This window comes from Solanum stenotomum, chromosome 4 (genome assembly GCF_019186545.1).
Source record: "Solanum stenotomum isolate F172 chromosome 4, ASM1918654v1, whole genome shotgun sequence".
Classification (NCBI taxonomy): Eukaryota; Viridiplantae; Streptophyta; class Magnoliopsida; order Solanales; family Solanaceae; genus Solanum; species Solanum stenotomum.
The window spans coordinates 11,015,399-11,037,998 of record NC_064285.1 but is presented as its reverse complement, the minus strand read 5'-3'; the positions used below and the strand labels follow the sequence as shown (position 1 = coordinate 11,037,998).

General features: G+C 31.3%; 2 protein-coding genes across 2 annotated transcripts; both read left to right on the top strand.

Moving 5' to 3' along the window:
- Positions 1-901: 901 nt before the first annotated feature.
- Positions 902-4,123, top strand: LOC125862687 (probable inactive nicotinamidase At3g16190). The gene is made up of 5 exons (XM_049542811.1): positions 902-1,028; positions 1,333-1,440; positions 2,926-3,160; positions 3,735-3,851; positions 4,031-4,123. Exons 1-5 carry the CDS (start codon positions 966-968, stop codon positions 4,114-4,116), a joined length of 609 nt encoding a protein of 202 aa, XP_049398768.1. The 5' UTR covers positions 902-965; the 3' UTR covers positions 4,117-4,123.
- Positions 4,124-15,463: 11,340 nt separating this feature from the next.
- LOC125862208 (protein JINGUBANG-like) lies at positions 15,464-18,475 on the top strand. Its single transcript, XM_049542226.1, has 2 exons — positions 15,464-16,143; positions 17,491-18,475. Exons 1-2 carry the CDS (start codon positions 15,505-15,507, stop codon positions 18,220-18,222), a joined length of 1,371 nt encoding a protein of 456 aa, XP_049398183.1. The 5' UTR covers positions 15,464-15,504; the 3' UTR covers positions 18,223-18,475.
- The last annotated feature ends 4,125 nt before the right edge of the window (positions 18,476-22,600 follow it).

Genomic DNA, 22,600 nt, shown 5'->3' with positions numbered 1-22,600 from the left:
GGGTTGAGGGTCTATGCGATTTTAAGCGGGTTCAAACATAATTTAACTGTTTACATGTTATAAGAGTTCTAGAGAATTATTTATTAAGATATTTCTTTAAAGTTACTAAAATATTCAAGATGGTAAATGAAAATGATTCAATCAAAACTAATACAATTTCTTACATGCTTCCCAATTGACCTCTAAAAAAATTAAATTTTAAGTCATTATCTATTAAATTAATATAACTTGATGAAAATAAATTTATATTATATAAATTTTATTTTTAGTATCAAACTTATCTAGAAAAGAAATATTAAACAATTTATATAGTGCGGGTTCATGCTGGCAGTTTGGGGACGAAAGTCTCTGGGGGGGGGGGGGGTTTTCTATGGAGCAAGTCTCCCATTGCTTTAGCAAACCAGTGGGGACAACCCCCCAAGTTTTTACTAATGGATCCGCAATTACATTAAAGTTCCCCCTACTAGCCACGGGAAGTTAATGTTTATTTTTAAAAATAGATTATAACCTAATATAAAAATATTTATTCTAATTGAAGTTATAAAAATTATAACCTAATATAAAAAATATATCATTATTTTTAAAAATAGATTAATAAAAATTAATACGCAAAGTAAAACTAAAGGTATAACAAGAAACACGTTGATATGTGGTGCATCGAGAACATGCTCATCCTTTAATTAAAGATCTCGGACTCAAGCTCAAACTCTAAATATGAAAAGAATATGGTATTGAGCTCTTTTCACAAATGAGGCCGGCGACGGTGCGAATTCAAATAAGTAAGTTCGAACAGAACCAAAAAGATAAAAACAAGGCAAGAGACAATTGATTGTTGGGCCCATGGCAGTGACATCTTTTAGTAACATAATATATAGTACATGCCAAGCCAATCTTCTTGTCATCAGTTTGTTCTCTCTATATATGTGAATTTGATTCATAGTTTGTAAGAACTAAAAATTAATTAAATGGCGTTGGAAGATGGTGGTGGAAAATGGAAGAACGTTGCTCTACTTGTCATAGACATGCAGGTAATTACTAATTTGATGTTTTTCTCTTGTTATAAACTAAATAAACACACTATAGCTAGATAACTTGTAAATATACTTATATACCGTGGCGGAGATAGGTGGAGACCCTGTATTTTTATTAGACAATTTAATCAATATATATATGTATATTAACTTTTAAACTCCTAACAAAATTGATTGATAGCTCAGTGGTAAGGAAGGACGGTGAAAATACTTTTCACACTAGTGTAATTGTGGATTTAAACCCCGCTATCAACAAAAAATTCTCCTAACCCTGGCTCCGCCTTTGCTTATATGTTTCCAGAAAGACTTTATAAGTGGGCCAGTGAAAGTAAAAGGAGGTGAAGCTATCGTCCCCAACGTTATCAAGGCTGTTCAAGTTGCAAGAAAATGTGGCATTCATATAGTTTGGGTATCGATCTTTTCCGACCTTTTCATTTATTATCGCAAAACCTTCTTGTTTTCATAACTTTCTGTCAATCTACACCTCAATTCCAAACTAGTTTAAGTCAGTTATATTAAATTTTCATATTCTTTGATGGATTTTTAGTGGATTTGTTATGTATTTTCTTATTATCGAGAGACACATTCGTCCTACATGGCACCCTACATGACAATTATATATTTTATGTGACATCCTACGTGTATTATGCTACATAGGACACATATGTCTACTTATTCAATTTTATACAAGTTTAAGAGTCTGTTTGACATTGCTTCTAAAAACTGCTTATTTTCCAAAGCACTTTTTTAAAATAACTTTTTAGAAAAATGCTTTTGAAAAAAAACAATTTGTGTTTGACTAATTCATTTGAAAAGTGCTTTTAATAAGCAAATTGTGTTTGACTAATTTTTTAAAAAAAGTACTTTTGGGAGTCAAATTACGATTAAGGGTAAGTATTAATGTACTTTTAATATTAAGATTATTTTATAAAGAGAAACTAGTTTAAACACCTATTACAAAAAATTAAATAAAATTTTTATTTTTATTAAAATAAAATGTTCATATTCAAAGTTTCAATCAATATTATACATTTTTTTGAAGGGTAGAAATTTTTAATTGTTATGTTTTTTCTTCTTTTTTTTCCTAATCTTACAAAAGTATTATTGTTACCTTTTTCTTGTTTTCTAATTTTGTAAAATAATAAATAAAATAATAATACGCAAATGGAAAATAAAATATAAAATTTATTATATAAAAATATAAAATAAAATTATTAAATGAAACTTAACCAAACATATGAGATATGTTAATTAAGTAATTAAAAATAATAATATATATATATATGGAAGGGACATTTTAGTCTTGATCAAAATAAAAATACTTATGCTTTTTTTAAGAAGCAGAACTTTATAATTTCTTCCCAACAACCGAAAAATTGTTTATTGTCTTATTTAAAAGCAGGTTTGTCAAACACTTACTTTTTCAGAAAAAAAATGTTTTTTTTTTCAAAACAAGTGCTTATGGGCTTCCAATAGCAATGTCAAACAGGCTCTAAGTGCCTACTTGTACATATTCAAAGTTAAGTCAATTGAAGTCAAGTTANAATAAAAATACTTCTGCTTTTTTAAGAAGCAGAACTTTATAACTTCTTCCCAACAATCGAAAAATTGTTTATTGTCATATTTAAAAGCATTGTTACAGGTTTGTCAAACACTTACTTTTTCAGAAAAAAAATGTTTTTTTTTTCAAAACAAGTGCTTTTGGGCTTCCAACAGCAATGTCAAACAGGCTCTAAGTGCCTACTTGTACATATTCAAAGTTAAGTCGGTTAAAGTCAAGTTAAATGCCATGTTTATGCATTATGCCTAAACTTATCTATAAAAGTAAGATAATTTCCTCTAACAACATAATTGTGACCAACAATTAACAATATTATGATATTATTTTGTGTAGGTTGTACGTGAGATTGATCCATTAGGGAGAGATGTTGAATTATTTCGTCGTCACTTTTATACTGCTGCCAAAACAAAGGTGGCATCAAAGGGAAGTGTTGGGGCTGAACTTGTTGATGGACTAATTATTGAAGAAAATGATTATAAATTGGTCAAAACACGTTTTAGTGCTTTTCTCAACACACACCTTCATTCATATCTTCACACTAATGGCATAACAGATTTGGTCATCACTGGTAATTAAATACTGGAATTATATTTTTTTTTCAAGATGTTTATTAAGGGTAGATGAGTAAAAATACATCTTACTTTCTAGAAATGAGTAGTTTTTTTAATAAGGGTGTACCTAAACAAAGAGCAATTAACAACACAATTTTTTCTGAATCTTCGTATCAAGTCATAAAATTAAAACTAAAACAAAGGGGGTATATAACATTTATGTAATTAAATAAAATTATTTACGAGTACCTTTTGAGTAACTTGATTATATAAAGATGTTTTACATTGTTACCTGATTATATAAAAGTCTTTTACATTATTAGTACACTAAACATGAACTCAACTGAAAAATCACTATATACAAAGTGAGTAAACTTTTATGGACATGGTAAGGCGAGCTGTTTTGGAGGTGAGATATGAAGGTATAAGTTTTTGTATAAGTAATAGGAGTACTATGTTTGATAATTGATTAGAAGGTAATTAAATTAATTCATTTATAATTTTAATATAGCGTTTGGTTTATAATTTTGAAACTCCTATAAATAATATATGAATAAATTATTTATTATTATTATTTTATTTTTTTTGTAGGTGTCCAAACTCCAAATTGCATACGACAGACTGTGTTTGATGCAGTATCATTGGACTATAAGCATGTCTCAGTTATCACTGATGCAACAGCTGCAGCAACACCTGATGTACACACTGGTATGATGCTTCATTTTTTAATTGATTCGCCCCGTCTCAACTTATATGATGTTATTTAAATTATCACAAAATTTATCAAAAATATAAGACGTTTAGGAAAAACAAAAGAACAAGATTTATGGATAATTCACATAGCATTGCAAGCTACTAACATGTTCAAAATTCTCTTTGTACATCAGCCAACATATTTGACATGAAAAATATTGGAGTGGTGACTCCTACATTAGAAGAATGGTGCCAATCTACAGAGAAATACATCAGTTGAACTCAACATATATGTATTTTCTTCAATTCAAGCTTCATGCACGTGTGTGATTTACTTGAGTGCTTATTCTAATCATCTTATATAAAATGACATGATGAAATTCCTAAATTACTCATGATAACATGCAATTTGAATTATTTTATATTTGTATCACGTACTTATCCATGTACACTGCACTAAAAATGATCTTCGGTGGCTATTAATTAATGACAATAACTTGATTGCTACTAAATATATATTTTTAGAGGTACTTATATTATTAGTGACAATTACATTTTAGCAATCAGTTTGTAAATGCCACTAAAGCCTACAGTAGAATTGAATCCTATGACAATTAACTAATGCTGGTAAACAAGAATGACAATGGAGCAGAGCAGTTTGCTTTTAGATTTTTGTTGTGGATTCACAAAACATCAAACAACTAACCAGCAACATTTAGTACAAGAAAAAAACCTTTTTGTGGGGACACAACTCGCCACAGAAAGGCAAAATATCGCCACTAATAACCTGTCATGGCGACCCACGGGTCGTTGGCTATACTACTGATACTTTTCCGTGGCAACAACACAAGTCGTCACCAAAGGTCTAGTTTTTGTGGCGACTAATGCCGCCAGAAAAAAAAGTATTAAAATTAGGGGGGTGCAAAAATCGAACCGATCGATAAACCGAACCGAAAAAGTGTTATTGATTTATTGTTATTGGGTTATTGGACTAACGGGTTTTTAATGGTTTTATTAAAAAAAAATTATCGGGTTATCGGTTCGATATTGATTTTTAATAATGGATTATTGGGTAAACCGATAACCCATTAAGTCTAGTAATTTACTATATTTACTTGTACATAAATATTATATATTAATCTCAATACCTTACTAGTTATGGTCTTTTTCCTTTAGTCTTCAATTCACACTTCAAATTGACTTTTAGTTCACAACTTCACATTATACATCACGTCAAAATCTAAAGTAAGTACCCTATACATCTTAATTTCTCTCTGTGTTACATTTGTATAGTTTTTTTATTACATTATTGTGTTGTTGTGTTAAATTTATTAGAGAAATCATATATTTATTTTATAAGTATTTTTTATTGGTTAAACCGAAAACCGAATTGTTCAGGACCAAAACCGATAAACCGATAAAAAATCTCTTATTGGTTTGGTTATTGGTTTGATGTATTTAAAAACCAAAAACCAATAAACCGAACCGATAATACATAAAACCGAACCGAACCGACCGATGCACACCCCTAATTAAAATTGCCACGAAAACTAACCCAAAAAAACAAAAAATATTGGAAAAAAGTGAACAATTGTTTTGTTTTTAATCCAATTATTTAATTGCAATTACAATTCTTTTCCATTCACTCACACCATCCCAATTTTTTTTAACCCCTCCCCAGGAGCCCCCACATTATGCTTTTTTGGACAATCGAACTCAAAACCTTAAGGTTGGAAATGGGGGTGCTTACCATCCAATCAACTCTGGCTTGTCTCTCATTTTTATTTTATTTTTAACTTCATTTACTTTTTTCAAATTTAGCTTCTATAGAAATAATATATTATATAATTATTTATACACATACACAAATGCATGAAATTCACCACCCACAATTCATTCAAATATAAATTATATTTGATGTCTGTCGATATTTGGCAAGAGTTGGTCTCAAATTCATGTGTAGACACTAGTTAACCCCTCAAAGGGCTACCAAGGCATCATTCTCAACCTGATGACCACCTATGTGTGAAAAAACACTAGTTAGGTTAGGGTTGGTGTGCCCTAAGAATTACTCCCTAGCATTTTAGGAAAAAATATGAGTTATGTATGATTTTGATTTTTGTGTGGATGTGAAAATATCTAATGAGATAATTACTTGAAGTATAATTGAGTATTAAAATAGGTTAAAGATTTTTAAATTTTATCGAATTTAGTCATTAATCTATTGATATATATTTTTTTTTATTAAACACACTCGAAACAATTTCTCTCTATCTGCGTCCACCTGCATTTCAATCTCTACTCATTTTTGAAAATTTTATTAGTGATTTCATTACTATATGATTTGGTGATATACAATTTTTGCGATGAAGTTTATTGCATCAATGATGAAGTTATTGGTTTGCTTGTTTGGAGTGAAATGAATGGCCTCATATGTATACATAATTGAGCGATTCCTGCTTTTGGACAAATTTCTATATTAAGTCATTGTTTTATCTCTATTATTGTAGTTACTATGAAATACTATTGACATTTCGTTGAAGCCTCGAAGCTTCAAAATTTAAAAAATGATTTTCTCAAAAATTTCAGTTTCAAGTGTGTATTTTTGCAAAAGATAGTTAGTTACATATTAACGAGCCTAAATATGAAATTTAGGTGATTTGGTGTAGCTTTTGAGATGTTTTAGGGTAAATCTTATGCTTGGATTCAAGGAAGAAGACAATTTATTTATCATATATGATAATGTATATTATTGTATATGAGTGTATAAACACCTTTTACAATTTTTTATAATATTGTATTCGGGTGTATAATATTGTATATCAAACTTTTAAACATTTTTTGTATAAAATAAAATATGAAATATTGTTGTATATCAGATGTATAATATTGTATACCAATTCGTATTTTGAGCTAGAGATTTGTAACATAAGTTAACATCAATATTTTTGCAATATAAATTAGGTAATTGTATATTTCTGAAACTTCTCGATACTTAATTAATGAGGAGAGAGGAAAGTAATGTGTGTGCGTAACCAAATCATATCCCATATATCCTTAAAGAATGTTTGAAGTCTTCTGATATATTATTCACTCAAAACGATTTATATTTGTGGTAAGTCAAATTTTAACATTAAGCTTTGAAAATGCTAATGAAATCTTTCAATTTTGACCAACTCAAAATCTCTTCTATGCCGTCTGAAATTCAAATATGAGTCCCTCTCGATATTTCACGTCATATGATGTATAAATTACTCACTAATGATTAACATTTATCGAAAATGATTCACAACTCAAAAATGCACTTTGCTGGAAATTAAAAGTGGCCGAACAGCCATTTTAAGTATTTAATGATACTTGAGTTATTTTGAGCAAGGAAATTTAACCCAACGAAAATTTATCTAATTTACAAAAAAATAGTGGAAAAATTATATAAATAAATAACTTAAGATATCATAATTTCTAAAATTCTCTCTCATTTTAAAAAATTACAAAAATTCCATGTCGAATACATTTCTATCTCTTCTTGAATACATCCATATTCCCTCTCTGATACATCCCTAGCCCCTCTTGGATACATTCATCCCCTCTCAAATACATTTTATTCTCCCCCCTCTTGGATACATCCCTCCCATTAAGTAATGTATCATTTGCAGTGTATCAAACAACCAATAAATATATACGAGAGCACTAAAAAATCCAAAAAAAAATTATAGCTAGGAAAACTTTTGAAATGTGATGTAATTAACCACCAAATGTTTGAGATTTTTGTAAAATGCCCAAAAATAATGGTAGGTGAATAATGAAGAAGGTAAAGCTAGATTCTCTTGGTTGGCCCTGATTCTTTGGAACTGGTCCAATAGATGTACACATATATCCCTTTTGATTCATAATTTTTGGTCCTTTAGGCCTTTTGATCTCAAAAAAAGAAGAAAAAGATATAAAGGTATCTCAAATATGTCAAGGGATGATAAATATTTATTTGTATTAAGTATTTATATCAATTAATCAATTTAACTTATCATGATTAAGTGATTTAATTAAGGATATATTCTGTAAAATATCAGTTCATAAGTTTTTCTTAACCCAATTTATAAAAATTACCTTATATGATCATTCAACCATATTTTTCCCCCCAAAAAATGGCCATCAGCTTCTGCGTCTTCTTCTTTAAAATGCGACATACCGCAAATGAAATCGTTAATTTTATATTAAATAAATTAAAACATTTAGAAGATTTCATATCTAAAATTTGAGACCTATTTAGAGGTAATTTTAAGTTTATCGAGATTGAATAGTCAGTGTGTACTTCATATATAGTTAAGTTATATTTAGTTTTTTGAAAGAATTATTATAGTCAACGTATAGTTCATGTATATGTAAATATATTGTCTAATCAATTTATACTTTCTATGACTTTTGACAACCTATATCGTATAGTCATGGTATACTTCTTATAACTTTTGGCTATATATATATATATTATTTTTTTTAAAATAATTAAAATTAGCCCTTGAATTAATCATAATTAAGTGATAAATGTCAATGAACAAACAGATAACATGTTAACGTATCGAGTAGGGGTGAGCATGGTATGAAATATATCGAATTTTCACATCATATCGAAATTTTTAATATTGTGATTTTGGTATTATGGTATATGATATACATTTTTTTGGGTATTCGGTACGTTATAGTTTACACATGAAATCTTCAAAAAAATTTAAATGAAATTTATATATTTGTAAACTACCTAAAACGTAATATAAGTGACAATAATTGTTGAAGTGTGTGACCATCTCATTTAAAAGCTTAAGCTTTTAGAGAGAGCACACTTTTACTATTTAATAATATTCTCAACACACCCCTTCACGTGCGAACCTGATTTTTTTTTCATGGACCAAGCACGTGGTATGATGCTTCATTTTTTAATTGATTCCCCCTCCGTCTCAACTTATATGACGTTATTTAAATTATCACAAAATTTATCAAAAATATAAGACTTTTAGGAAAAACAAAAGAACAATATTTATGGATAATTCACATAGCATTGCAAGCCACTAACATGTTCAAGCTTCATGCACGTGTGTGATATACTTGGGTGTTTATTCTAGTCAACTTATATAAAATGACATGATGAAATTCCAAAATTACTTATGATGATAACATGCAATTTTAATTATCTTATATTTGTATCACGTACTTATCCATGTACACTGCACTAATAATGATCTTTCAGTAGCTATTAATTTATGACAATAACTTAATTGCTACTAAATATATGTTTTTAGAGGTACTTATATTATTGAGAAAACAATCAAATACTCCCTCAACCTATTACCCAATTTTCAACTACACACTTATATTTTACGGGGATTCTATTACCCCCTAGAGTATTTTAAACACAGTTATTGACACCCTTAAAATGTCACCCCCAAAACTTTGTTGCCAAGTGTAATACACGCACCTATTTTTTTCAGACTAAATAAATTAAAAAAAACTCATCACCAAAATACATCAGTTGTTTTATATTTTTTCTCCACCATTCCATTCATCTTCCTAAATCATCCCCTTTTTCTCCATTGTTCCCAAATGTCTCTTCTTCTCCAATCCACCTCCATCTCCTTCACACCCATCCTCCTCCGTCCTTCTTCTATCTTTTCGATTATTTATTTGCACAAAATCTTGTTGTTATTGTTGAACTCAATAAATTTGACATGAATGTTGAATCTTTTTACTATGGTATTTTACTGCCATTATGGTCTAGTTCTGCATCCTTTGCTTTTTTTTTGATAGATTTGAAGATGAAATTTTTCTTGCCAAATTTCAAATTCTAATACCCACTTTCAATTTCAATCAAGAAACTCACAAATTTCAAATTCTAAAACCCACTTTCAGTTCCAATCAAGAAACTCAGGTTGCTACAATAATCGAAAAGATTTCTCTACCAGAAGCTGTAATATCATTTTTCAATGTCGAATTGAAAGTATTTTCCATTGAGGTGAAGAAATTAAAGGATTATCATTAACTTTCTTTTGGTTATATTGTCTATTTTTAGGAAAGATTTGAAAGGGTTGGTCATGAAATAGTTCATTGTGGATTAAAAGTGAAAAAATGAAAAAAAAAAATATTGTATAGGTGCTTGCCATGGCAGCCATGACAAAATTTAATTGCAGAGATGTAAATGTTGAAGGAGGGAAATAGTTAGAGAGAGAGAGAAAGAGAGAGTATGTAATTGTAATTAATTAAATTTATTTATTAATTATATTGAATTCAATTAAACAATGACACTTGCTTAATCATTTAATTTTGACTGATTTATTTGTCTTACACTTGCCTTTAGGAAAGTGAACGCACTTGCTGTGCCACATCAGCACTTAAGGGTGTCAACATCTCTGTTTAAAATACTTCAAGGGGGTAATAGGACCTCGATAAAGTATTGGTGTGTAGTTGAGAATTGGGTAATAGGTTGATGGGGTATTTGACTGTTTTCTCTATATTATTCGTGACAATTACATTTTAGAACTCCTTGTAAATGTCACTAAAGCCTACAGTAGGACTGGATCCAATGATAATTAATTAATGTTAGTAAATAAGAATGACAATGGAGCAGAGCGGTTTGCTTTTAAATTTTTGCTGTGGATTCACAAAACTTTCAAACAACTATGAAGCAACTTTCGGTACAAGAAAAGAACCTTTTTGTTGGAACACAACTCGCCATAAAAAGTCAAAATATCGCCACTAATAACCTGTCATGGCGACCCATGGTTCATTGGCTATACTAAGTGGTTGATACTTTTCCGTGGCAACAACACAAGTCATCACCAAAGATCTAGTCTTTGTGGCGACTACTGTCACCACAAAATGTCTTAAAATTGCCACGAAAACTACCCAACAAAAACATAAAAATTGGAAAAAAAGTGAACAACTATTTTGTTTTTTGTCCAATTATTTAATTGCAATTACAATACTTTTTCCACTTTTCAAATATATAAATAATTTCTTTTCCATTCACCCTATCCCAATTTTTAACACCCCTCTCTAGGAGCTCCCACATTATGTTTTCTTGGGGAATCGAACTCATAACCTTAAAGTTGGAAATGGAGTGCTTACCATCCGATCAACTCTCTCCTTGTCTCTCATTTTTATTTTATTTTTAACTTCATTCACTTTTTTCAAATTTAGCTTGTATAGAAATAATATATTATATGATCATATATACACATACACAAATGCGTGAAATTTACCAGCACAATTCATTCAATTGTAGATTATAGTTGATGTCTGTCAATATTTGACAAGAATTGGTCTCATGAAATTCATGTGTAGACAGTAAACACTAGTTAATCCCTCAAAGGGCCACCAAGGCATCATGCTCAAACTGACGACCACAAACTTGTTCCAAAAGAGATGATTGAACCCCAACATAGGCTAGAATCTTCATAGAATCTGACATATCATGCCGAATCATCTGTTGGCTAAAGACTAAATGTCTAAAGCCAACGGTCACTCCGAAACTGAAAGGAAGGCTAGACTATCCATATTCACAACCTTCTTACTCAAGGCATCCGCTACCACATTCACCTTGCCCGAATGATATAGAATAGAGAGATCGTAGCCCTTTAGGATATCCACTTATGCTTCCTCGAATTAAGAAAATTTGGCTCATAATATACTTCAGGATCTTGTAATCAGTATAGATCTCACGTTGGATCCCGTACAAATAATTCCTCCAAATCTTAAGCTCAAACACTATCGATATCAACTCCAACTCATGATTGGGGTAGTTGCATTGATGCACCTAAAGCCACTTTGACGCAAATGCAATCACACGACTATCAAGCCCTAAGACTAGCCCTTAGATGTGATATAGTTCTTAGAGACACAAGTGACCTAAAGCTAGCCTCATGGCATGACATTACTCTAAGAATACAAAAATCAACACAAAACTAAGATATACATGTGGAAGATAAAACTGAACTATCTGAATAGAACCCATAATTGACTAATATCTGAAAGACAACATAACATAGAGGAATTAAACTGACGGTCTGAAAGCCGCTACTAATACAAGTTGCTAGGACAAACCCCAATCTAACTCTAAGTGTTTGAAACTAGAATGTATCAATACTGAAAAAATGTATCGAGGAATGGTCGGATCTCTACTCTATTTAACTGCTAGTCGACCAGACATTATGTTTAGCGTGTGCACGTTTTCAGTCTGCTCCAAAAGAATCTCACCTTACTGCAATAAAGCGAATCATTTGTTATCTCATCGGAACTACATATTTGGGATTATGATACCCTCACTCCTCTCACTTGATTTAATTGGCTACTTAGATGTTGATTTTGCATGGGACAAAAATGATCGAAAAAACACCAGTAGAACTTGCCAAATTCTTGGTCAAAGAATAATCGAAAAAGCACCAGTAGTACTTGCCAAATTCTAGGTCAATCTTTGATCTCTTGGCACAGTAAGAAACAACCTTTGGTTGCCTTATCTACCACAGAATCGAAATATCTAACTGTGGAAAGCTGTGGTACTCAACTATTATGGATGATGCATCAATTACTTGATTATGATCTTTCGTATGAGTCTGTCCCTATTTTTTGTGATAATACCAGCACTATTAGTTTATCTAAATATATTGTGCATCATTCTAGGGCTAAGCATATTGATATTAAGCATCATTTTATTCATGATCATGTTGAAAATGGTGATTTTTCTTTGGAATTTACCGATCCTGAAAATCAATTTGACTTGACACGGAGTTTAGGAAAATAAAGAAGACATCAATCTTGTGGTCCTAAATTAAAGTCATGTTCAATGTACCAAAATATCTTTTAATCTTGTGGCCTTAAATATGTCACGTGGAAAGCTTAAATTAAAGTGTTTTAAAAAATGGAAAGGGGTCATCTTTTGAAACAGACTAAAAATAAAAGTAAGTCATTTTTTAAACGGATTGTGTAATAGTTATTATTTACAACTAGTTATGAGTAGCTAAGCTCATAACATGGGTTATGGAACTTAGAACAAAGATGATGATGATGATAGATTTAATTTTGTATATAAAAATATCATGGAAGGATGGCCATTGTGTATTAAGGTTCTTTTATAAAGATTATTTTTTAAATGGTTGCAAATATTAAGAACTCACTCGTATTCTGATCACTTGCTTGACAGAAAAGGTTAAGATTAGGAAAAAAATTATTAACAAATATTTGGAGATACCAACCTACATCTAATAGCTTCAAATATAGATATGGTAGCTAAACTGAGGCTTTTGATAAATGAACAAATTAATTTAACATTCAAGTGCCGACAAGGACATAGGGTGATATTCTTTTAATTTGACCAAGAGGCTTTAGCAGACATATATATTTGTTAGTTTTTCACAATGAACACACCTGAATGAATTGATATTAGATTATTTGTTTGAGTTTCATGATCTAAGAATTGTAACCCTAGTTTATATTATTGGTTAAAATCTTAGAAGTTAAAGTAGTTAGTAATTTCTCACTTAAACCCCCAATCTCCAATACTAGTTACTATTAGAATTTTAATACCAAATTATAAAAATTTACAACAATATTCCCTATGAAATTCGATCTCAACGTAGTTAGTTGTGTTATTATATTTTGACATCGATTGCTTTAGTCCCAATTAAAATATAGTTTGAACGACATCAATGAATCCATTAAATTCATGAAGATCTTAACAAACAAAATAGTTACACAAGTACAAACCATAGAAAAATAAGCTATCATCCTAAACAAGGTCTTAGAAGGTACAAAACTAGAACAGGCACAAGAGATAGCTAGGAATTTAGGAAACATGTTCTTTAATAGGATGAGTGAGATATTATCTAGGATCATGTCAATGATCTTGTAGAGATTGTCTTTTGTTCATCAAGCTTGAAATTTGATCAACTCCTCAAGTTCTATGATCAACTGAGTAATCAAACTAGTACTCTTTGAGTTTGGTCCTTTTACTTGATCATTAATAGATTGTTCTTCTTGAGTATTACATCATGTACTACCACTATAACAAAAACAGTTTTTAGTGGCAATGAATATACACATTAACAAAGAGTGACATAATCATTACTAGCATTAGTAAATTTCCATTGGATTCGGTGTCGCTATAAGCTTTAGGGACATCTACAAAGAATACTAAATATCATTAAAAACATTTCTTTAGCGGCAATTAAACTATTACCACTAAAACTCATTTTTGATGTAGTGTACCTATACATACATGATCACCATTCTACCCCAAAACCTTGGTATTTCCACTCATAAAAGAAGTCAAATATATGCACAAAAAAAGTATAACTATGACCAAAATCACATAGATACACCTTAACTAAACTGAGGTCCTATTATCCCCCCCNCCCCCCCCCCCCCCCCTCCGAAACCCATTTTTTTTGTAATTTGTACACCTTTTTAGCCTATGTGGCCTCTAAACATCTCCCACATGCCTCTACTAAGTGGAGTCACAAAGTGTGCCACATAACCCAAAAGGTGTACAAAATTACAAAAGAAATGAGTTCGGGGGTAATAGGACCTTAGATTAGTTAAGGTGTGTCTCTAGGATTTCAGTCATAGTCTAAGGGGTACTTGTGCCTTATTCCATGAAAAATCAACCAAGTTCTATACAAAACAATTCTTTCTTGCAATATATTCACTTATATTCTTTCTACCATTCTCTTAGAGATTCCCAGTGTCTTCGACTGACTTAGCATATATATAACAAGATCGTAAGTAAGAGATGCAAGAACATGAGCGAGTAGTCAAGTATCACACATGTGCTTATAGTTAAAAACTAAGGACGTTGACAATGTGATATTAGAGTAAGGTTGCTACTAAGAAAATGAAAAACGACAATAGAACACCAAGAGGAGGAATAGGAGTTCGTTTTAGGGGTGGAATCTATTTGCAAGGTGTAAATATGGTATAAACATTATTTATGAATGTAAATACATCTCTAATACATAATTATCTATAATATATATACATAGTTATGCACTATTTATACAATATTGATACATTACATATACATGCTGCTTTTTTGTTGATTTTTTTGTCCTAGGTATGTATATAGTTATGTAAGAAACCGTTGATTAATATAGGGATCTATTTATGATGGATGAGGCTCCTCTCCATTTTCCCAAGTTCCTATTCGGATGGAAGCCACGCGTCATAATTAAAAATTAAAGGTTGAGATTTAATTACCTAAATCAAGGTTCTAACTATGATTAGAATAACAAATAATTTCTTTATAATATTTCCTAATTAATGTCAATCTCATAATTCTAGCTAAAAATGATCTCAATTCATAGATATATCTAAAATTTCTCTCTTTTTTAAAAACAGTTTTTTCTTTTTTTGTTACGAAAAAATCTTTTTCTATTTTGTTCTAAATTTTTTTTTTGCAGTTTTGAGTTATTGAAAGAAAAAAAGTTTAAGAAATTTCAAAAAAAAAAAATTTATGTCCATAACATAAACTCTTGTACAGTTGTTTTCTTCAGTGTATAATATTATTTGTGGGGTTGTTGATAGGTGAAAGCATTAAAACTCATTACAAACACTACATTAAATCATAATCTTCAACTCTTCATTATAGCATATTTCTTCCTCTCTTAGAAGTAGCTAACTAGAGACACCAATGGCTTCACCAATAGACCTTGAACCTCCTAATTCACTAACTTCTTCTGCTCCGTCTTTCGCCATAAGACCTAATAATAATAATAATAATAATAATCATCACAACAACATCAGCTTCTTGCGAAGCATCTCAACTAAAGAACCTTTGAATTTCTCCGAACAACTTCCTTATAGTCCACCTCGTTTAAGCACTTCAGCACTCCCTTCCAATACATACTCCCAGCCTTCAACTCCTCGTCTTTCGTTCACACTTAACAATCCATCAACAAAGTCAGTAGATGACGATCACCCAGATTTTCATCAAACGAGTTATAGGTGCATTTCCTCTGTCCTGAAAAAGGACGGACAGATCTTGTCCGTTGCTGTATCCAACGGTCTTGTATACACGGGGTCTCAAGCTAATCTAATACGTGTGTGGAAGTTGCCAGAGTTTACTGAGTGTGATCATCTTAAGACGAGGGCATCGTCCATGGTGGTGTCGTTACAAGTGTCGAATGACATGATTTACGCAGCCTATGCTGATTGTAAGATTCGAGTTTGGCGTAGGACTTGGGAAGGTGTAATCAAGCATGTACGAGTTGCAACTATTCCGAAGGTTGGGAGTTATGTTCGAAGCTATATCTCCGGTAGAGATAAAATGGTAATTTTCCTCAGTTATACATCATTATACTTTTCTATATTTAATATTTTTTTGCGAAAATCTTAAAAGAAAGATAATATAAATCGAACATAGTAGTTAAAAGTTAATGCGTACATTAATGGTACAGTACTGTAAGATGGCATACTGTAGTACACTGCTGGAGTAACATGCTGTAGCAATTTTATTATGAATAACAACTTTTTTGTTTGTATGTGATATGATTCTATTTGGCATAGTTAGCTGATATTTATATTTTTAAAATTTGAGTGTGTACAAATAAATATTTAAATTTGTATAAAGTTGAACAAGTAGACACATACGTCTCATATTACATAAATACAAATTAGTTCGAATGTATTTCAGGCAAACTGACGAAGTCATTAATTCGTAGTGCTCAAATTTTGAATTTTTTTCGTGTGTGTTCTTATTGGTCTATTAGATAGTTAAATTAACCATATAAACTATGTCATTTCTATTAATTATATACGCATTTGTCTCAATGAAATGTAAAACCCTAGACATTTTCTGCTTGAGGTTGATCGGTATAACTAAAAGAGATGACATAATTTATGTGGTTAACTTAATTACCTACTAGAATTCGAATGAAAATATGCTCCAAAAATTTAAATCGAAAGTGTCTAATTGAACCACTTTATTAAAAGTTTGAGATGTTCGATTGGAACAAGACTTAATTCAACCATCTAAATAAAATATCCAGAGAATGACTATGTATTAAGCCTTTTGGAAATCAGTTGAACTATCTTTTTCAATTTTAAAGCTTATGTCCCAAGGACAAATAGAAAACTCCTCAGCTGGTGCAAATCTTTATGTCATTAGGTAGCTATCTATTCAGAATATCTGTATTTGGTTTGAGTTCAAAAAAAAAGAAGTTGAAGCCACTATTGCTTTTGACATTTCTAGCACTGTATTAATTAATTGCAGCAAACTAAACAGTGACTTGGACAGTTCTGGTAGCATATTTATTTTTATTTTATTTTATTGGTTTTACGTGTTCGGAGCACACATTAGAGCCTAGATTAAATTTGGATCGCATGTACTGCAGGGTCCATTTGGGGGGTGACGCTCCCAACAATATTTTTTCCATATTTAGGGCTCGAACCCGAGACCTCTGGTTAAGGGTGAAGCAATCTCACCAATGCACCACAACTGATGTTGGTTGGTAGCATATTTATTATTACATATGCAACTACAGCTTTCTGATTAAAGCACTGTAGGCATCTAATTTAATGCATTTTTGAAGCCTTGAGTTTCTTGTCTAACCAAAATAGTTCATTATCTTCTACTGTATAGATATAAATATTAATGTATTTTAATGAATTATGACAGATGAAGCATATGGGACCAATATCATCACTAGCAATTAACATATCAGATGACATTCTTTATTCAGCTTCCCTTGATAAAACAGTAAAAGTATGGCGAATTTCGGACCTCAAATGCATAGAAACAATCCAAGCTCATAACGATCCGATAAACGATATTGTTGTTGGTGATGATGGTGTTCTCTATACTGCTTCTGATGATGCCACGGTTCGTGTATGGCGTCGTAATTTCTGTAGTGGTGATAGGCCACATTCCCTCACTGTTACCTTACCAGCAAAATGTTCACCAGTTAAGACATTAGCCTTAACTGCTGATGGTGGGGTGCTTTATGGAGGGTGTAGTGATGGTTACATTCATTATTGGCTAAAAGGTTGGTTTTCAGGGCAATTACAATATGGAGGTGCACTTCTTGGACATACACATGCTGTTATGTGTTTGGCTAGTATGGCTAATTATTTGGTCAGTGGTTCAGCTGACTCAACATGTAGGGTGTGGTTTAGGGAGCAACAAGATTGTCAACATGTTTGTGTAGCCATTTTGCAAGGCCATAGAGGGCCTATTAGGTGTGTTGCCGCGTTCCCTATACTAGTGAACGAGGAGAATGAAGATGGTTGCACCGTTTGCACAGGAAGTCTTGATGGAGTACTCAAGATGTGGCGTGTGAGACGCACTAGCATTAGCGATAAGGGCAAAGGTTCTTCACTGAATGCTTGCGAATATTTTGAAATCGCTTAAATCTAGACACCCTTTTATTTTTTTTCTTGCAAGGTGTGTTGTTTTTAACTAGAGACGGATTCAAGATTTTAATTGTGACAATATATAGGTACAGATTTGCCCTGTTTCAACATTGAGATAAGAGTAAAAGTGGCCAATGTATTTTTTATACCCTGTCCTCACAGATTGAGATCCAGCAACATAGCAACTATCAAGTAAATAAATGTTCTAGTACTCTTTTTATAGTTAATCTTCCTTTTAATTTGTACTGTAATAGCTAAATTTACTATCAGTTGGCTTTGTAACCCACTCTATTACACTTTTTCCTATTTTTACCATTTTTAATTCCTTCCTATACCAGGGGGACTGAGTTGTAGCACATTGCACTAAATCCATAACCAATAACTTTTCCGGGAAGTTCATGTTTTGCTTACTCCCCAGAAACAACTTCTCTATCTCCACGAGGTAGTATGCCTTGCGTACACTCTACCCTCCCCAGACCCCATATGTAGGATTTCATTGGGAACTATGTTGTTGTTGTAATATAATGCTTTTAAAGACAATTCAACATAGTATCAGAGTAAACGACCCCATTTATATTAAGACAACACGAACAATAATGAAAAATTGAAAATGAATGCCCTGCCACTTCAACATAACATTATAGAATGGGAGAACTTGCTTAGCTACGAAACAAGATAAAATTGAGGCAAGCAAATTGTCTGCTTAAGCCAAATTCATTAGCTGAGTTTCGAATCGTCTGTTCAACTCCTCTAACTCTGTTGCTGGCTTTGTTGTGGCTGCAACTGAGATTCACTTCCTGCACCAGAATCCGAATGATTGCTGTGAGATTGTCTTCTCTTTCGCAGCTGACAAAGAAAGTAACATAGTATCTTTAAACCGATAAGGGATCCTATAATTATCAGAGCCGAGATTATAAGTGATCTCGAAGAAGAGTGCTTGCACCCAAATATGATGCTTACACACACCATAGAGTATTCAGAGTTTAGACGCTGTGAATTCTGAATTGAGAAAACGTGATCATATATTGTATGTCATTTCTGCTTGTATGTAAACCTTCCTGCGTACTGTATTCCTAACTTGCTCATACTATTTGGTCATAACCTTTTCTCCTAAATTAAGTATAGTATTATTGAAACTTTGAAATTGGCGTCAAAAGTTGGCAAAAGAAAAAGTTTTTTTCCTTGGAATTGTTCTGTCTGTCTACATGAGTGCTGCATACCTTTTACAGATACCGTATTTAAGTAATTAATTTGGTGATATTATAGTTGACATCATATATATATTATGTTCATAATTGCTTTCTCCTATGGTTAATTCGAAAGCAATAAAATTAAAGCATATGCATTTCCGCTAGTGTTTGAATTATTCTGAAAAGTAACAAATTATTGACGGAAAATGAATCTTGTGTTGAAAAAAAGAAAATGTCTTTTGAGAAAAATAATTAACAGTGACAAAAAAAGCTTCAATTTTTTTATTTTTTTAAAAAAGTGATACACAACTCTTAATTATTGATTAAAGGTGATAATTTTAAGATTAGTGTTAATGCCACTAATTTTAAAAGGGAAACTTTCACAAATAGCCACTACAATAAACTTAATTATGTTTCATAGTTATGGTTCGCATATTTATGGGTTGTAGCTACCGTTTAAGTTGTCTCGTTTGTATAATTCACGGATTTGTATAACTTGCAGATAGATTTGTGTAACTCATTTATTTTTGTATAAACTCGAAATAACGAATTTATACAATTACAAACATCATAAATGTAAATAATTATACAAATTATACTATACAAATTTTAAATTATACAAAAGATACAAATTTCGAATTATACAAACGTGCGAATTATACAAAACTAAAAAGTTGAGTCGTGTAATTATAGCTAAAAGTAGGTCATGAATTGTAATTAAGGCAACTATAGCTATGTTAATTAATTAACTAGTATATGTTTGTTTATACGCGTACCCTCAAATTTTATTATTTACATAAAGATTCTATTGTTTCCCTTCTCATCCCTCTACTTCCCCACCCCCTCTACTTCCCAGGGGCGGACCTACAGTGGTTCAAGTGGGTTCATATGAACCCACTTCGTTGAAAAATAACACTCTATATATGTATATTTAATCAGTTTTTAAAATTTTATATGTATATATTAAATTTTGAACCCACTAACACAAGTCTGAAGCTTAGCCGAGTGGTTGAGGGGGTTCAATTTTCCCAGTCAACCCGGGATTGAATCCCCATTGCCATATTTTAGTTTTAATTCGTTTTTTTTTTTATATATATAAAACGTTCACACACAGTTTTGTCCTCTATGTAGGTGTAACTTTTGTCCTTTTAGTTACTTAGAAACTATAAAAAGTAGAACAACTTTTTACTTTTACAATTAAAAGTTCAATAGTCAACAACTTTTGTCCTTTTTGTTTTTAATTATTTTTTAAAAAAAAAATAACTCAACTAAAAAGGCACTAATCCCTATTATTCTTAATTCTAAAAATCCTTTTGTCTTCTTCTTTGTTGAAATCTTCTTGAACCTCTCTTACTTTTCCGCCCAAAATTTTTAGCATATTTTTTTATTGAAGGAAAAAAACTCTCCCCGTCTCTCAAATCTCGCATCAATAGTCAATATCCATCAAGTATGTTTTTCGCTCTTGATTCTAGTCTTTTATATATACATATATGATTATTGTGGTTATTTTTTATTTCTTCAACTAAAAAATCCCTTATCATTCAAAAATCAACAAAAAATTACAAATAATATTAGGTATATTTCTATGTATTCGATTATGAAATTAAGGTTATAATTATTTTGTTTAATATTTTGTTTTTATTTGTTAAATGTTGAATGAAGAGAAATCATTCATAATATTCTTTTATCTTCTTAGTTTATATTGAAGCCTAGTTTTTCGTCCATCTTGTTATTTACCGTCTCATTCATAAGTCAATGTAATTTTTTTTCAAATGTATTAACATTGTTTAGTATAGTCAGATATGTATGTTGTTAGCCTCATAAAAATTACAAATAATATTAGGTATATTTTTATATCTTGAACCCACTTCGTGAAAATCCTGGGTCCGCCACTGCTACTTCCCCACCCTTATGTCGTCACTAACACCTCCTCCTCTTACTCCTCCACCACCTTCTTCTCCTCCTCTTCCACCATCACCATTGTAACACCCCGTATTATTCATATGTTGATTCTATTTATATGATACTTGACAGAGCCTTATCGTATAGGTGAGGGAACAAGGTTCTTATATGAGCAGTGATAATTTGAATTAGATCGGAATGTGTTGTAATGCCCCACACATTTCAGTATGTATACTGTCAAGTTATCCTAGATGAAAGTATTTAAACTCAAGATAGTAAAGTGATAATTGAGCTTAAAGTTCAAAGTTAAGTGTTAAGCTATAAGGCAAAAGAGATTAAGATTAAGAAAATAAATAAAATTGGTAGGTGCTTGTTTGACTTAATTACGCTACTAGGTGCATCACCTACTTGAGTTTTATAGATCTAATTAAAGGGCTCAAGGCTAATGGATCAGATTTAGGCCTATGTCAATGGACTCATTTGAGGCCCAAACTGGGTAAGAGGGGAAAAAATGAAAAAGTGCCCAACATTCAAATTTGCCAAGGTCCAATCTAGTTAAGCCCAACTAAGAAAAAGGCAAGTAAGTGTATTACCTACAAGGTGGCTGAAAATGGAGCAAAAAAAAAGGTAAGTTCTAGAGGATTTTTTTTTTTTCAAGGATCAAGAAGGCTCCATAAGACCAACATAAGCTGGTCTTTTCACTCATTTTAACACTTTAAAAAAAGTCAGATTTAACTCCAGATATCTCCATTTCTCTCAAGGCTTAAAATAATAGTCTTAAAATTTCTCCTAGGATCCTTGAAGAAACCCTCATATCTGCAAACCAAGGTAAGAGAAAATACTTATAGATTTAACTTAATTCTCTCAATAAAGACTAGAAAAATATATTATTCATGCTTAAGTATAAGTATAGAGCAGAATTATTCCACAAGCTAACTGCTCACTTTTCTTGGTTATTAAGAGATTTTTCTCTTCTCCTTTTATATAAGTGTGAAGAGAAGTTGAAGTTTTTGAAGATTCAAGTCAAAGGACAAGTTACTGAAATTGAGGTAAGTCTACTTCCCATTTATGTCATTCCTTAAATACAAGTTTAGGAGGAGAATTTTGTATATTTTTGTCAAGAACTCATGAATGGATCAAAATCCTTGAACTCAATATTCTCCTATTTTGATGTAGGATTTGTTTAAGGCTGTTAATGATTGATTTATGTGTATTGTTGATGGTGGGAAGCTTGGTGATCTTGGCAAAGAATATATGAAGTTGTATTAATGTATAAAAGAAGGG